General features: G+C 42.8%; 1 protein-coding gene across 2 annotated transcripts in view; it reads right to left on the reverse strand.

Moving 5' to 3' along the window:
- Positions 1 to 237: 237 nt before the first annotated feature.
- Positions 238 to 18,203, reverse strand: part of GABRB3 (gamma-aminobutyric acid type A receptor subunit beta3) — a 282,305-nt gene continuing 264,339 nt past the window's right edge. For both annotated transcript variants that reach the window (XM_053582017.1, XM_053582016.1), the window contains exons 8-9: positions 16,307 to 16,551; positions 238 to 4,751 (exon numbers count right to left, since the gene is read on the reverse strand). In XM_053582017.1, the coding sequence (XP_053437992.1) occupies positions 4,410 to 4,751; positions 16,307 to 16,551 (587 nt within the window). In that variant the 3' untranslated portion in view covers positions 238 to 4,409. The remainder of the gene's footprint in view (positions 4,752 to 16,306; positions 16,552 to 18,203) is intronic.

The raw sequence follows: 18,203 nt of genomic DNA on the forward strand, positions 1-18,203 counted from the left end.
CACCCACCTCTGCATTCCAGATTATAGGTGTGAGCCATTGCACCTGGCGATTTTTATTTTTTTAATAACAAGTCATAGTTCAATAGGTCTCTCTCATATGCTGTCAATTCGAGGCTTATTTCTTTTTACTTTTATCACAACATAAACAGACACATACTACTAAAAATTAGAATAACCACACCATTTTAATGATAGGTAGCCAAGGAAGAATAAAAAAGCCAGTCTTCACATTTAAGCCAGTTCGTCCTTTTTTAATAAATTTGAATTCATTCATCAACAAGTTTCATATTGTATCTATCACTCAATTTTGCTTTTTTTCATGTCAAATAATACCAAAAAATTACATCAATGTGCTTAAGCAAAACTGGGTTTGAATTTATCTTTACAATAAAATGAAATCAACATGGGAATTGATCATGACAGCAATTGCCTATTCCTACTAGAATAATCCCGCACTTACCTTAAACACACTTACTGACTTGTGAAGTGGAAACGCGAGACCGAAATGACAAAACACGTTCACAGGGCTGGTCCTCAGGAGAGGCACACATGAGCCACTCTGGGAGGTCACCGTTTACCCAGGTGTTGGGAATTTAGTATTTCAGGAAACATGGCACCTTTCAATTCAGTAGAAGAGGTAATCAATCCAAGGCACGCTAGTGCCCTGGAAAAATTTAATCCACCTGGGCAGGTCTCTGCCCCAAGATTTAATGTCACTCTCGACCGATGGCCCCCACTTAGATAAGAGCTAGAGTCCATTTCAAGAGTAACACAATGTTTCACCAATTGTTTAGTTTTGCTTACACAGAATGGTCGGGAATATGAACTTGTTTTCAGGTGGACAGTTAAGGTGAAAATTATGGAATGGTTTATACTTTCAAGCCAGGAGATTCAAAGGTAGACACATTCTCTTTTCAGAACACAGCCTTGTGGGACCAACACCAAGGGATTCGTTAGCTGCTGGATGCTGAGAAGGAAGGCCTGTGAGTGCAATGTGCCTGTCCCCTGAGGACCAGGCCCAGACTCGCTGGGCGTCACCCTCGAGATGATCTCCTTGGGGGAAATGTCCATTCCATGTATGGACAGAAGACAAGGGCCTTTGATGGGAGTGAGTGAGCCTGTCAAGTTCTGGGTGCTGGCACTAAAAACACCTGATGTACACGTACCTTTCAAATCTAATGAGAGTATCATCACGATGTACTTTCTAGTTCACTTGAGGTTCAAGGAAAAATGAATGTCTCATGGTATAGACAGTGAAACCCCACTACGGTCCTGGGGTTGGCAACTGAGAAGAGTGACACTGTTGTAAGGACAGCTTGAGTCTTGTAGCAGGGCTCTGGATGTGTCCCAAGCATATCTGAACACAGGTTGTAACAATTACAAAATTAACTTTTCATTACTTTCAGTTGTTTAGAAAGAAATCTCCTTATATTACCAATTAAACTTTCCTCTCCTTACTCAAGAGGTCTGGGTGTGGGTGATGGCCACCTCACAACCTCAGAGGTCCAGGCTCAGAATTCCTCAACACAGCTCATGCACTGGCCCGTGTGACTACCGTGAAGTGATGAGAGATCTTTTTAACAGAGCAGAGAATCAAATTCAACTCTGTTCTGTTAGCACAGGGCTCTCGTCTCAATACTTCTCATAACTTTAAAAAATGGAGAAGCTATAAAATAATTTTTATTAGAAGAAAAGTAATTTCTTCTGAAATGGAGTAAAGCAAACACATACCCAAGGATCTTAAAAAGTTTTTTTTTTTTTCCAGAATATATGTATGTATGTGTGTGTGTGTAATTACAAACACTATTTATACTATAGCTATTATGTTAACTTCATCGCAGTGTCTACAAAGTTGTGGATCCCAGTCTTGGTGGCAAATGCATATAAAAAGCTCAAAAGCTATTATGACTATACCATGCAAATTTATATCCAGAAAACCTTGGGAAGTAGACTGCAGCTCTGTGAGCCCCTGGGGTCTCTGCCTTTGATATTTGGGTACCTCAACTATGCATTGAAAAGGTTTTAGATCACTTTTCTCCCAGTAGTAAGTAATGTCACAGTTCTGAATAGTATAAATCACACACGTAAACAGACCACCGATTGCTTCTTTCCCACGGCCGTTTCCACTTTGGGGTCCCTCTTCTGCATGTGGAGCTCACACTTCAAATTACCAGATACAGAAAAAGATACCTGATATACTGAAAGGGATAAGGTCTTTGCAATTTTTTTTTTCTTTAACATGTTAACAATAAGGCCACTTACAAGGTTTTTCCCAATCTGTTTAACCTTTAGGATCCCCCATTGTTACCCATGAAAAATAATTGTCAGAGAAAAAGCCAAGGACTAAAAAAAACCCAAACAAAAAAATCACTGGCTTCATCTCCAGGTAAAAATAAAACCAGAGAGCAGCGGCCGGGAGAAGACGTTGAAGAGAGATAAGAATGAAGGAAGGGAAAGGGCATAAAAATTATTAGTTGCCTCTAGCATGAGATTTTGTGGATCATGTTTTGTCTGATGGTGGGCTGTTATGGATGCTCACAAACTAAAAGTTGTTACGTCCACCAAAAAAGAAAAAAAAAAAAAAAAGATCAAATAGCGGTTGGCTCATGGCGATCGTCCACACCATACACATCCCCAGAAGGGTGGTGCCTCTCCCTCCCTCTGAGGACACTGGTACCAGCCAAAAGGGTGCTGCGCTAGACTCTGGTCATTTGTTTTGTATAGAACAGAGGGGGTGAGGCATATTTGGCATTTTGGGATAAAGTATTAATTTAGCAGTTCTTCCTGTGTATTTTGCTTTTAATTTTTTTCTCCAAATGCTCAACTTCACTGTGACACCTGTTAGCACACCTTAGTCATTGCAGTTTATGGATGCCTGTGGTAGAAATATTGTTTACAAAAAATATATCATCTCTTTTTTTTTCTTTAGAAAGATCTCATCTAAATAGTAAGTTAAGGTTGCTTCTATGAAACCGGTGCACCATGTCTTCGTTCTATAAGCTTTAAAAAGTCCAAATACGGATGAGGCTGTGGAGCAGAAGGAACCCAGAGCGACTGCGTGTGTTGCCTGGTTGCCTTCCTCTGCCTCCGAAAACGGTCATGGGTGGTGAGGTGATGCGTGGTGTGTGGGGGTCATGCTCCTGCAGAATCCTAGTCAGCCTAGAAGTAGCTGGATGTGCTTATGAAATATGTCGGGTACAGAAATACAGGCATGAGGGTGTCTCTTAGTTTCTGAAATTGAACAGCAGAAGTGTTTTCGCTTCAATCTTAATTTCTAGGTAACAGAAAGTAGTTATACATCACATAAAGGAAAAATACGACCTTGCATGCTGCCATGGTAGCAAGCATAAGAAACAAAATCCTGGTAAATATACATATATATGCATATTATGCAAATATATTTTCTATTAACATACAATGTTATAAGAATGATCGATAACATAACTGCAAGGGGGGGAAAAATCATCCTAGATGTGTTTCTTTTTTTACCTTAGAGGAACAAATAACCTGAGTTGTCTATGCTTTCCATTGGATGTCAGCGCTAGAAATCCGCACTAGATGTAGAGCACTTTTTGGCGATTGAAATGTCATTGCCAAAACGTGCCATGGTGTTCCCATGTGACAGCTGAGCTGGATCCACTCCAAATGAACAACGAAAATCCCACACACTGTGTATTAGAGTACTCACAACCAGATGCCATTTGCTCTGGATGGGTTTTCAAAAGATGGCCATTCAGACATCTGCGTAGGCTCTCTCTACGATTGAGTGAGCACACTGCCCGCAGCTCACCTGTCCCCTAAACCGTTACAGAAAAAGTATGCCTGGCGAAAATAAACCCACCACCAGCACAGCCAGAAAGCCTGCGCTCGCTAAACTGAAAGAGGATGTGAAGTGTGTGACTCATTGTCAACAAGCGGTACCACTGTGTGTGTTTGCAAAGATTAACTAAGAATGTCTTTCTGATCTTTAAACTAAAACATCTAACTTAATGATAATAAAAGACACACTTGGGGATGATATTGTGTTTCACGCCCTCATTCTCAAGGCATAATATTAGATGACAACTTGTCCCTTTCCATTAAAAAAGAAAAAAAAACAACTCTTTCTTTAATATGCATCCTGTGTTAAATTGTCCGTAGCTGCAAAATGTATGCATGTATGTGTATTTGTTTTCTGTCCACACAGGTACTTACAACCCATGTGTATAAACATATACACACACATCCTCATATACACAGTATTTTATATATATGCTGAGAAAGTTCACATATATATACAATTGCGTATGTATACACGTGTGTGTCTGCGTGTGTGTCTGTCTGTGTGTGTACAGGTATAAAAACTTGACAGGCAGAGTAATATTTCACTCAGTGTTAAAGGAAGTCTTTGAAAAATCAAGTACAGTCACTCAGTTAACATAGTACAGCCAGTAAACTAAGTTGAAAAGAGAAAAAGTGAATGGGAACACGATCCTGGACCACCTGTCTATGGCATTCACATCGGTTAGATCGGGGATTTTGATTTTGAGCTGTGAAGACCTCCTCCGTAGGTGAGTCTTCTTGTGTGGGATGCTTCTGTCCCCTGCGAACCGCCCATGCCCTTCCCTGGGCACACTCTGTTTCCTGTACTGGATTCCTGAGTTGTCAAAGGATATTGCTGAATTCCTGGTGTCGCCGACACCGCCTGCCACCTCGTTCATTTCATTGTGAACCTCCAGCGACGTTAACAGAATATTCCCGTGGGCATCCACCTGGCGGGGAGGGAAAGCATGTGTTTAGACAGCCAGCCAGCTCCCGAGGAGCCCGACCTTCACCCTCTGCCATCCCTGGGCACAGTGACGTCACGCCATTGTGCCACGGGAGAAACTGTTCATCTGCCAAACCTGGCACTCCTTTCTATCAAAAACTCTCATTTTGGAGGTTAATTGCAGTTTAGATTTTACTGCCTTGATTTAAAAATGTTCATGTAAGAGACTGGGTAAAATGTGGGGGTGGGGATTTTTCAAATTGAAATTTCACATTATGGATACAAGTTCTCACTGAAGAGAAAATTAACATACAAATGACTTTCATAATGTTAACTCCCAGTGTTACAGCCATTTTTTTTTCATGATGGATAGAAGCTATGCTCTCCCCTCTTTCTTTGGAAATCAGCTTGTCCCCTTTCCTCATGATATAAAATATCCAAATTATCGTGGATAGTCCTGTGACCAAAGGACACACCTGCTGACTCTGTGGAATAGATAAAGACCCCACCTACCTCCCGACTCCGTCCCTCACCCCACCCTGGGTCCTGGAAAGAGACCTCTTTGCTAAGGGCTGTATCAGTCCCTTCCCACAATGGATCCAAACTTTTAAATAACATTTAATTTGGTGTTAACCATAGCTTCAAACCTCTTGTGATGTCAATGGTCCATTCATTGGCTGGCTGGTCTGCCAGGGAACTTTCAACCTTTCCACAGCACATCCTGGGGTTGGGGTCTCTGTGGAGTCCTTCCTGGGGCGAGGCTGTAGCTTCTCACCTCTGATCAGTATTCACCCTGCCACAGCCCCGCTGCATAGTCCCCAGCACTGGCTCCACGTCCCCACCTCTCTCACATTCCTTTGCCTGGAGGGACACCTCCTTTGTCCTTTCTATGCAGAAAGCCTACCCCTTTTTCTAGCACAAGATTAAGTGTCTGTGACTTCTGCCATGATCCTTTCCCAAGCCTAATTACTCTGCAGAAGAATGACGCGTGGCTGTGTTAATCTGTGTCTCCCATCGTCTGTTCATTCTTTCGTGTCATTAAAGGTGTTCAGCTAGATGAGCAGGAGGTGAGGTGGGGAGAGGGCACTCCTGACTGGGGGGAGCAGGGTCAGGACCCCAGGTGGGATGGCCCCCAGATACCAAGGTGGTGGGGACACAGGAAGGACTATGAAGATTCAGGCCCGCTTGGCCCACTTGGGCTTATCACAAAGATACCAAAGAAGACTCTGACATGTCCCCACCATGGCGGGGGGAGAGGGTGGTGCATTCAAGGTCACTTAGTTATGTTTGGGGGAGTTGAGGTGTGGTCACCAGGATAATGACTCCCAAAGAGGTCACACCTTACCAGAACCTGTGAGTATGTTAACCCTACATGCAAAAAGCACTTTGTGGATGTCACTAAGGATATAGACCAGGAGATTATCCTGGATTATCAGAGTGGGTCTGATACAACCACATGAGTCTTCAAAAGGAGAGACATTTCTCTATCCGGGAACAGAGGGGAAAGTCAGAGAGATGTGAGCCTGAGAAAACGCGATGTGCACTTGATGGAGGGGATGCAAAGAAAACAGGAAGGACTAGGACACACATTGGGAGTAAAGATCGGCCCCTGCTGACAGCCAGAGGCAAGGGGACCTCAGTCCTGCAACCACAAGGAACTGCATGTGGTCTGCTCGAGAAGGAGCCCGGAGCACACCTATCCCAGCTCCTCTGGAAAGGATTACAGACCTATTACACCTTGATTTTAGCCTGTGAGACCCTAAGGGGAGGGGGGCCCAGACATGTCCCACTCTAGCCACAGACTGAACAAAACTGTGAGATTAGAAAAAAATGAATATTATTTTAAGCCACTAAACTTGTGGACATCTGTTATAGCAGCAATCAACGATTACAGGAGGGGAAAGGAGGCCTTTGCATTGGGCCTCAAAGAATTAGGAGAAATTTTCCAGGCAAAAAGCAGAAAAAACATTACAAGCAAAGACTTGAGGAATGCCTGCTGGGTTCTGAGAGACGCAAACACCCTTCCTGGCCAGCAGGGACCGGGCCACTGCCATTATCATCCTCCCATCTTCTCATCACAACAGAAAAGCACACCCAGCACCAGTGGGGGTGGGGGTTGATTAGACTCAGGCCAGCAAGGTATTCTGTAGGATGGTACATTAAAGAATTTCAACTTGTGGAGCAGAGCAAGATGGCAGCCAAGTAACAGCTTCTTTGCAACCGGGCACGGCAAGGCTAGGGAGAGAAGACTTCAGGCATCTCTGGCTTGTGGGCAGAGCCCACATCCCTTTGGGGATGCAGGGAAACAGCAAGAGACTTCTGGACCCCATGAGGACAAAAGCAGTGGAGAACAGGCAAGTTGTTGTGTTCGGGTAGTGGCTGCCACTGCTGTGTCAACCACAGCAGCAAAATTAGAAACAGAAAAGTCCTTTCCTGTAGGTGGTTTTGTTTTTTTGGACTTGGGCATTCAGTTGAACTACCTTGGGAGAACTTTGATGAGAGTTCAGATGACTTTAAGCATTGTCTAGGGCCCTGGACTGAGCTATCGAGCCAGAAGGCAGATAATATTGTTTGGCTGTGGGCCCTGCAGCCACTGTGGGAGCTCTGCCCCTGCAGGCTCTGGCCTCATGGTCGCAGAACTAGGCTTGGACTGAGAGACCTTGGGCAAATGCTCTTGTGACTGAGCAGGTCAATGGCTGGGATTGAAATGCTGGAAAAGAGTGCAGCATTCAGGGTTTGGAAGTAGAAAGGCTGCCATGCAACCTCAGCCATCAGGGGCATAGACTGAGACTGGTTTTGGTGTACTAGATAAGCGGGTAGCCACTTCAGAAGAGATCCCAGTGACAAGTGCTCTCCTGGGAAAGCTTCGGCCTAGCCAAGGTTAACAGTTTAAAGTGTAATTAAGCAGGGTAAGGAGAGGTTTAGGCTCTCAACCCGGTGGGGTTTGAGAAACCAGCAGAGACCTCCAGTCTCCATCTCATACAGCTATATCAGCATTGTGATTAACACCTCATACCTCAGAAGATCACCTGTTACCCAGACACCAGACAATATTCAGCAAGATTTATATACTGCTTTGGTTTGGGTGTTTTTGTTGTTGTTGTTAGTTTTTTTTTTTTTTTTTTTAATTTCAACATTTTCCCTCCAGATTTTTCTTTTTTTTTTAATTTTTCTTCTTTTCTTTCTTCATTTTTCTAGTTTAAATATAATTTTCCATTGTTGCCCTCTTTAACAGTAAGAGCTGCATTTTGCTAGCATTTCTGCTCCTATTATTTGTTTTTCCCCCCAATTTTATCCCAAAAGGTTTTCTGTTTGTTTGTTTTGGTTTGATTTTTAGTATTTTTGTCTTTCCTCTCTATTTGGTGGAGGTGGGGTACTGTGTCTGAACAGGCTGGCAAACAGCTGCTGACCTCAAAGGAACCACCCAACCCAGCACCCCCATAGGTTGGGGAGGTTTTAAGGGTAGGTCAAAGTACCCCACTTTTATTATTCCTGTCTTTCTCTTTCTGTACCTCACTTCTTTTTGTCAATATTCCCTTTTACTCTCTCTCTCTTTTCTCTTTGTTTAAAATCTTTTTTCCCTTCTTGCTCTTCAATCTTCTCATTCTTTTGGTCCTCTACCAAAAGGACTCATTGAAACCTTAGGCCAGAGGCACAGTCACTTAAAGAGCAAGAGGAAGTGAAAGGAAAATTAGGGCAAGGAAACAGGTAAAAGGAAACACTCATGAGGAAGAATCAGCAGAAAAATCCTGGCAATATGAAAAGCCATTCCAGAACAACATCCCCAAGGGACCATGAGGTAGCTACTGCAGAGGATTCCACCTATAAAGAAATGTTAGAAATGACAGAAAGGGATTTTAGAATACAGATGATGAAAACAATGAAGGAAATGATGGAAACAATGAAGGAAACCGCTGATAAAGTGGAAAACAACCAAAAGGAAATCCAAAAACAGAATCAAACAAGAGATGAACGATATGAAGAATATAGAAAGGATATAGCAGAGCTGAAGGAACTGAAACAGTCAATTAGGGAACTTAAGAACTCAATAGAACAACAACAGATTAGACCAAGCTGAAGAAAGAATCTCAGAAGTAGAGGACAAAGCTCTTGAGATAACTGAGATAGTTAAAGAGGCAGAAAAGAAGAAAGAGAAAGCGGAACATTCACTGATAGAATTCTGGGACTTATGTTTGAACAAACCTATGAGTTATAGGTATCCCAGAAGGGGAAGAAGAATGCCCCAGGGGAATGGAAGCCATTCTAGAGAATATAATAAATGAAAATTTCCCAAATATCACCAAAGATTCTGACGCACTCCTTTCAGAGGGATATCAGACCCCAGGTTGCCTCAACTCAAATAGACCTTCTCTAAGACACATTGTGATGAACCTGTCCAAAGTCAAGACAAAAGAAAAGCTTCTGCAAGCTGCCAGGAGTAAGCGCAATTGACCTACAGGGGCAAATCCATCAGAGTGACTGCAGACTTCTCTAATGAAACTTTCCAAGACAGAAGACAAGGGTCATCTACCTTTAATCTACTTAAACAGAACAACTGCCAGCCCAGAATTCTATGTCCTGCTAAGCTAAGCTTTAAAATTGACATAGAAATCAAATCTTTTACTGATATACAAACATTGAGGAAATTTGCCACAACAAGACCAGCTCTACAGGAAAAACTTCAACCTGTTCTACACACTGACCATCGCAATGGACCAACAGCAAAGTAAGCACTCAGAAATTAAAGGACAGAGCCTAGCTTCCACAATGATGCAAAAGACAAAACTAAGCAATGGACTTCCACAAAATAAGATGAATAGAACGCTACCATACTTATCAATTATCTCAATAAATGTTAATGGCTTGAATTCCCCACTGAAGAGGCACAGATTGGCTGATTGGATTAAAAAACACAAGCCATTCATTTGCTGTTTGCAGGAAATACACCTAGCCTCAAAAGACAAATTAAAACTCAGAGTTAAGGGTTGGAAGATAATTTTTTAGGCAAATGGAATTCAGAAGAAAAGAGGCGTTGCAATCTTATTTTCAGATACCTATGGATTTAAAGCAACTAAAGTCAAAAAATACAAAGATGGTCACTTCATATTGTCAAGGGGAAAATACAATTAAGAAGACATTTCAGTTCTGAATATTTATGCACCCAAGTTAAGTGCTCCTAGATTCTTGAAAGAATTTCAACTTGACCATTTAGGTTACAGAAGTGGAAGTGATTTCGAGGTAGAAAAATGACAGATTTCTGAAGCACAGCTCAAGCTGCTGGATAAAGAGGTGAATTTGAGAGGTGAGAATGAAGAGAGGGACTCTAGAGATTACACTGCTGAGTTTCTGTGTCCTTTAGGGCTGTCTGGAAGAGAAAGGCCAAAGGCTTGAGCATAACTGCACCCCCTCTAAGCCTCCTGGCCACTCCTGGCCACTGCTGGGCAGATCCTGAGTGTCTATGGTTAGGAGTCGGGAAGGATGTGGGAACTACACAGCACTGGGATGCCCCCTGGGCTGTGGACCCCTGCCCCTCACTGTGGTCCCAGCAGGAACGCCACCCTGCAGCAGGCAGGCTGGCAGCCGGATGGGGCCCGATGCTGCTAAGCTCATGCTGCCCGTGGATGACTACAGAGTAGAGACTGTCACAGTGGGGACTGCCCTGCATGGAACAGACTCCTTAGGCTAGAAGCCAGGCAGGCGTGGGTGCTTGGAGGCTGGCGATGGACCAAGATAACATTGCTACCTGTACTGGGAGGAAGCCTTTCACCAGATTATTTTATGGGAGCAAAGTGGAGAAAGAGGGATGGTCAGCAGGAAAACATTAGCATTTTTTTTTTTTTTCATACAATGGAAGGAAAATTCCAATAGTGTTGAATCTTAAAAAGTCCCTGGGATGTTAGACCTTCTGAACTTCTGTTCTCTGTCTCTTCGTTTTTTAAATCTTTCCCTGGAATGATCAGCAGTAAAGCCCTTCCAATGAAGTCTACTTTTGTGTCTTCAGGATCAAGGAAGCATCTGGTTGTTTGGGAGCCCTAGTCTATCACGGTACCAAGAGGATGTGGGCAGACACACTCACAGGTGAATTCAGGTGTGGCTGGAAAGGGTGACCAGGCCATAGCATGGCCCGGGCTGGCTTCTCATCAAGAGAGAAAACATGCTCAGTTACTACTTACAGAAATTTAATAAATTGAGGTCATTTTGCAAATAAACTCAATTAGATTTTATTTAGATGTCCAAATCTTTTTTTTTTGAAACAGAGTCTCACTCTTTTGCCCTGGGCAGAGTGCCGTGGAGCCATCACAGCTCCCAGCAACCTTAGACTCCTGGCTTTCAGTGACCCTCCTGTTTCCACCTCCAGAGTAGCTGGGACAAGTGCCTGCCACAACACCTGGCTAATATTTCTATTTTTAGTCGAGATGGGGTCTCGCTCAGGTTGGTCGCCAACTCCTAACAAGCAGTCCATCACCTTGGCCTCCCAGAGTGCTGGGATTACAGGCACGAGCCACTGCACCCAGCCTAAATACCCAACATTTTAAACAGATTTACCCCAATGTTAGTCTGGTATGTTTAAAACTATTGATCTGAAGTTGAGTCCAAAAATACTAAATGTTGTGGTAGATGCTTGTTAGGGTTTTTGGTTTTTTTTTTTTATAATTATGTAAAATGTATTCTTTTCAATAAATAATAAGTGATTTATTACATATGAATTAGTATCTCAGAAAACTGAAATTATCTTCCTGAAGGTAGGAAAAAATAGGAAACATTATTTAGCTCTAGAAATAACCCTTGTAATGTTTTAGAGTACAAACTGAGATGGAAACAGCTCCAGTCATCCACTTCAGTCGGCAAGATGCCTCACGAGAGCCGTACCTGGAAAATCTGGGGTTATCTGAGATTCTTCTTAACTGTACACCAGCTAGGTACAGGCCCCACAGAGGAAGGCCCTCTCCGTCAGAGGATCTGATAGGTGACAGCTTAATGAGCAAATGCATTTTTTTTTTTTTGTAGTTTTTGGCTGGGGCCGGGTTTGAACCCACCACCTCCAGTATATGGGGCCAGCATCCTACTCCTTGAGCCACAGGTGCTGCCCGAGCAAAAGCATTTTTAAATATTGCATATTGCCCTTTAAAACATTTTTAGATAGCACCTCTTTTTTAGTTATTAAGAATAACATATAAAAAACTCATCCTGCCAGGCTTGGTGGCTCACACCTATAATCCTAGCATTTTTCGGAGGTGAGGTGGGAGGCCAGCAGTTCGAGATCAGCCTGAGCAGCATAGTGAGACCCCACCTCTACAAAAAATAGAAAAATTAGCCAGCCATGGTGGCATGCGCCTATAGTTTCAGCTATTCAGGAGGCTGAGACATGACTGCTTGAGCCTGGGAGAAGTCTCTGGTTGCAGTGAGCTCTGATGATGCTACTGCCCACTACCTGGGGCATCAAAGTGAAATTCTGTCTTAAAAAAAAAAAAAAAAAAAAGAAAGAAAGAAAGAAAATAAAAAGAAAAGAAATAAAAGGGGGGAAAAATCTCTTTATCAAAATCTAGGAGATCAGAATTCATAACTTTGTGGAATGAATTACCAAGTAAAGAAATATCTTTTCTTAAAGGAAAGGAATATTTTGCCACCCATTTATCATGATGATTCTGTCTCAGTTTCACCTGGTTTCAAAAAGATGACACTTAGGAGCCTGTTCTCTTTCCAGGAGGAAAGCTGAAAAACGTACCGGTCAGGTGGGATGAATACCACTCATGACTGGACACATGTCCCGTGAGCATTTACCCTGTCTGAGCCACGGTGTGCACATTAGACAGAGGCAAAGAGGCGGCTTGAATAGTTTGGCTATTGCTTATAGTTTTACATTCACATGGTTTCATTTAAACACAAAGCAATGTGTAGAAAATTTACATCAAACGTATAAGCAGATTTAGGGGGAAAGAAATAAAAGGTTATTAAAATCTGTTAAATCTTAGAAAGCAAATATTTTAAGCAAATATTTTCAAAAGAGATGCTAATCTTTTTTTATTATCTAGAATTTAAGTCTCAAAATAGAAAGACATGATGATGGGGAAGAATACAAGGCTGAAATGCCCTTTATGGAATGACAGATGACTTGCAATTTTTAAATCATTTCATGAATACTGCTTATTTTGAAGGGTTCATCTCATATCTTCTATAGTTAGAATCATTGATTTCAATGTAGTTTTTCCTCCTGCTCTATAACCTTGACAGATACAAACATTCAAAGAGTAAAACCATCTCATTCTGAATTTATCACAGAGAGATTTTTGTTTGTTTTTCCCTCAAAATACGTCACCAGATTGACACGCAATTGCTATCTCATTTTCTACTTACCTTCTAGCTTCTAGTTAAGTAAAATAGTTTTAGGAGAATGGGAAAGGATTTGTCATGTGAGCTGTGAAATCTTGCTCTTTTGTTAGAATGAGGTTGAGTCTGCAGCTCTGATTTTTTGCCAAGAATTATGACTTTTTGCCACCTCACAAAATCCAAATGCAATTGGCCCACTTGCAAAATACCACAAGGCTTGTAACCATAACACGCACCACAACAAGAGACAAACTCTGAGTGCAGAAACAGCCCAGGAACAAGTAGATGGTATGCACAGATAAACTAAGGTCACAGTTTACACGGTACTGCCAGTCTGAGGAGACACCACACGAACAGTGAACATTTTGAGCATTCATGAATCAACTGCTAAGTTAAATTATCACATAACTGCTGAGTGTAAGTAAAGTCTATTCATGGTTTTACATTAGGGTAAATAAAGTCATAGCCATGAGCTGCCTACAGTGTCCCTGGGGCACTGTCTCTCCCAACAAGCCCTACAGAGACTGGTTTCAGGAAGACAATGACAAGCCAAGTCCCTGTGCCCAGCCAGCGGCTGTCAGTGGGCGGAACCTGTGGGCTGTTCTCCATGCTGACAAATGACGCCAGTATTATCACTGAAAATTAAAGAGCAGAGCTTCTGGACTGTAGTGCCACTTCTGTTTTGCATAAAATTTGATTGATTTCTCATATATCGTTTGACATAAACTTTTTGGAAGTTCATTTCTATTTAGATTATCACTACAGGGCAGCACCTGTGGCTCAAAGGAGTAGGGCGCTGGCCCCATATACCAGAGGTGGTGGGTTCAAACCCGGCCCCAGCCAAAAACTGCAAAAAAAAAAAAAAAAAACAACTTATCACTACATTGTCAGATGCAGTCAGAAACCTATTCTTGCGCTTATCCTTAAAAGTATCAAATATGCATTTAAAATTAGAATACATGCATTTGTGTATTGACTTCAATCCTTAAGAACTGATCTACGTACGTTACAGATTCTTAAAACTATGAACATGTCAAGGCTTTACCAAAATTGTTGAGAAAGCAGAGAAACAAATTTTTAGAAAAAACAATAACAATGGACTTAAGAATCAAATGAACATTTCTTCTGCAGCTGCATTATAACAGAGCAGAACCCCCACAGCTGATCAGGTCCCGACACTGAGCACGGCAAGCTGGCCTAATTTTCACAGAGCAGACATGCTCTGCGTGTGCGTCTCAGTGCAGCAGGCCTGGCCCCTCATGCTGACACCACGACACGCCAGCCAGTTTGTTACAGTGCCTTGGGTGGTCAACTTACCAAGGCTCCACCATACGTTCTTTCTACATTCTGCTAATTTTCTCTGTGGCTGTTAAAGGTTTTTTTTTTTTTTTTAATTTGTCTTTGTTTTGAATTTTAAGCTTCACACTCAAAAAGGTATTTTTATAACACAACAATTTGACCATTCTAACTAGTGTCATTTAGAAGAATGGAAGTAAATTTATAGAGCATTTAGTAAGAGGGAATTTGGGAAGACAGCGTCATATGGATACATGTGTGAGTGTGCTCTGTGCTGGGAACAATAATGATGTAATGAATTATAGTTTCCTTGGAAACAGCATGACCGAAGCAGCCTATGTATCCCTAGTAGGATGCAGACCTATTTAGAAACATAACAGTATGGTACTAAGTCTATTTCCCAGTAAGAAATTCAAGATAATTTTGCCCATGGAAAGCCTGGTTTATTCATAGATCCTGGGCTTTTCTGACCAACTCTATTTATGTTTTGCTGAAAGGAAGGAAGCCATTTACATTCACTTTAGCATGCTTGCATCCATTCATGGACATCTGTGGACCTACCCTGGGCCTCTGGGCACAGGCAGTATTGGAAGGAGGCACTGGCTCCCCCTGGAAGGTGTGGACCTGCGATGGTACTGAGGGAACCAGAAAGGGCGAGGGACGTTCCATAGGTTTGGGAAGTAAGTCTAACAAGAAGAATTTTCTTAAAAAGTAAACCCAGAGTGGAGGAACAAACCCACAACATCAACAGGTAGAAATACATTTTTTGAGGATTCAAGGGAGGGCATAAAAGATGGAACGATACATTTACAAAAATGTGTTGAAACTATAATGTGCTTTCCTTTAAATACTGTTTGTAGAAATAATTGTTCTAGTTTTATGCTTTTAAGTAAAAGTCTCAAGTTGAAATACACTATTAAACATTTAAGAGAATTAGTTTTCTATACTTATCAGTTTAATTTTATAGGACTAAAAGAATTATTTAAGTATTTTGGAAGTTTTATCACTCAGACTATTAAAGTACATTAAAATAAAAATGATTGTCTTTAACTTATAAATGAGATTTTATTGTTAATGGCAAATAATTCATTAAGTTTTTTTTAAATGGAACCAAATTTAATCAATGGCTTTCTAAAAGTGTTGGAATTTGCTAGCATTTAAATGTTATAACAAGAGTTGTAACCAGAAATAAAGTTTTTTTAAAATATGATTTTTGAATGTATGACTTAAATAAATTATAATTTAATTATTAAATAAAAAGTACATTATTTGTAATCACAGTAATGTGTTGCTTCTGTTAAAGATGGGCTGAGATGACAGCTAAAGGTGAAGTGACTTTTGGAGGGAACTGCTGGCCCTGCTCGCTGAGCCAGGGTGGCGTGGGGCGTGCACACTCCAGGACCCCACAGCTCACGGCCTGGCCAGTACTCCAGTCTGCCCGGCCCTGGCGTTTGGCAGAACACGCTGGCCGGAGCCAGGACAAGGCCAGATCTGCTGCCTCTGCCTCCTGCTTCCTGGCACATCTTCCTTTTCCCCAGGGCCTGGGACCAGTGGGAGGGTGGACATCAGAGGGGTCTGCCCACTCCAGCGCAATGAATGACAGCATGCCAGATCATCAAATCGGTATCTCAACAACTAAAGGAATACCAAAACGTTTTGGAAAAAAGCTTGGTGTGTCAAGTCCAGGCCCCACACACCAGTTTCACTCATTCCAGGATCCACAGCCCTCTAGTCTCCTTACAGGAAAGGATATGAGATTTTGGCTTCCCAGCATCTGTACTGACCTTGGTTTTAGATGAAGCCCAGTGACCCACACTAGGAAATATTTTAGATCACGATCAATGAGCCCACACGACTCCCACGCAACGGTGAAGCAAAGGAGTGAAGGAGCCGGGAAGCTGCGGGCGCCTGGCGGGGGCAGCAGCAGGAACCTACCCGGTCGCTCCCACTCTTCGAACGGTCATTCTTGGCCTTGGCTGTCTTTTCTGCAAGCTTCTTCTGCCTTTGAGGGCCTCTTCCAAAGAAGATGTAGTTGACAAAGGCGTACTCCAGAAGGGCCAGGAAAACAAAGACGAAGCAGCCCATTAGGTACATGTCGATGGCTTTGACATAGGGGATCTTGGGCAGGGTCTCCCGGAGGTGGGTGTTGATGGTGGTCATCGTCAGCACGGTCGTGATCCCTGGGGAAGAAACGCAGTGGTGAGAGGTGGCAGCTCCACCACACCACTCTGCTTTTTTCACCTTCCTTTTATATTTTCTCAAACAGCCTGAAGTAGTCGGAGTCGACAGGTTGACTATTACTGAGCAAGCGGTGTGTCACACCCAGGCCAGGAAGCAGGGCCATGAGGACACAAGGCCATCCTTCCCGCTGCACCTCGCTAACACAGAGGATGGAATTGTCAGAGTGGGTGAACAGATGTGCAGGACAGAAAGGAAGAATGTGCTCTTTATGAACACTGGGAGAAATGAAAACACACCCAGAATTTCACACGAAGCACTAAGAGTCTGGATGAAATTCCTCCAGGAAAAGGAATGCTTTGGGGGCAGCAGCGGAGGCTGCAGTGAGGGACAAGGCTGCAAGCTAGAGCTGGAGGGAGACCGCCCATCAAGGAGCCAGCACGAGGCTCATGGAAGCAGCAGAGATGAGACAATGATTTTTAAAATTATTAATAACTTGCTCCAGTCCTGGACTCGAAGACAAAAGAATAGTTGATGAAGCTCCTAGGGCAAATGACTTTATACATCAATTTTCCTCAACTAAGAAACAGTGTACACCTCCATATAAAGCTGCTTAAGAAATGTTTGCTCAAGTCAAGGGTTAATGATTTTACTCATTACAAAGAATCCCATACTCTGGGGCAACTGACCAAATGCTTTTTTTTTTTAATGTTACTAGATTGAATTCTTTACATAGTGTTGTGTGAATGATCTCACTTTCACCCAGTGGAACATGATTTAGTCTAAAGCCATGTAAGGACACCCACACAAGAGAAAAATACACTTAAATTCACGTGGGAGGGACGGGGCAGGGAACCCTGGTGTGCTCTCACCCGACAGGCACAAGGTAAGGGTACGTGGCACACCCCCTGGGTGAGGAGCTCAACTGCAACCTGTACTCGACCTAACTAACACAGACAATGTAATATAATCATCTGTACCCTCGTATTCATCTGAAATTTAAAAAAAGATAAAGTTTCATCAATAAATAAACAAAGCCATGAAAGGGCTGTGTTTCTCAATTCTCCCTCCCCTGGCAGTTGACAGTTCTTATTCTACAAAGATTCTGTACTGAATCGTTTGAAGCTACAGTGACCAGGGCCCACGTCGCTTAGTGACACTAGCAGAGTGTGTTGAATTAAGCCACACTTGCAGGAGAAACACAGACCGTGGCTCACAGGTTGGCAGGACAGCAACTCTGCAGCTGGCCTGCTGCACTTCTGAAATATTAAGAAGACTCAAAGCAGCAATGCAGCCTCACGGGGTCAGCTCTTTTCTACTCACACAACTGATGCCACTGAGTGGTGCTCAGTTGTGTCTTTCCGGACACTACAGGGGGCACCCTCCTCTGCACTGCGACAGCAGGCCTGCCCTTGAAAAGGAGACTTTCAAAGCAGAGAGCCTAACCCTAGTCCTTCATCTCCAGTAATCCAAGGAGATGGTACAAGCCCAAGAAGCCAGCACTGCCGGGATGCAGCTCTGGGACACAGCCCAGGCTGCTCGCGTTTGTTCAGCACCCTTGTCTGATCCTGTCTGGATTCTCAGCCTTGGAGGAAGTATCCTCCCATTCTGTGGCCCACAGAGAGGACCTCAGCCCTGCAGAGCTCCCCAGGGC

The sequence above is a fragment of the Nycticebus coucang genome, chromosome 2 (genome assembly GCF_027406575.1).
Source record: "Nycticebus coucang isolate mNycCou1 chromosome 2, mNycCou1.pri, whole genome shotgun sequence".
Classification (NCBI taxonomy): Eukaryota; Metazoa; Chordata; class Mammalia; order Primates; family Lorisidae; genus Nycticebus; species Nycticebus coucang.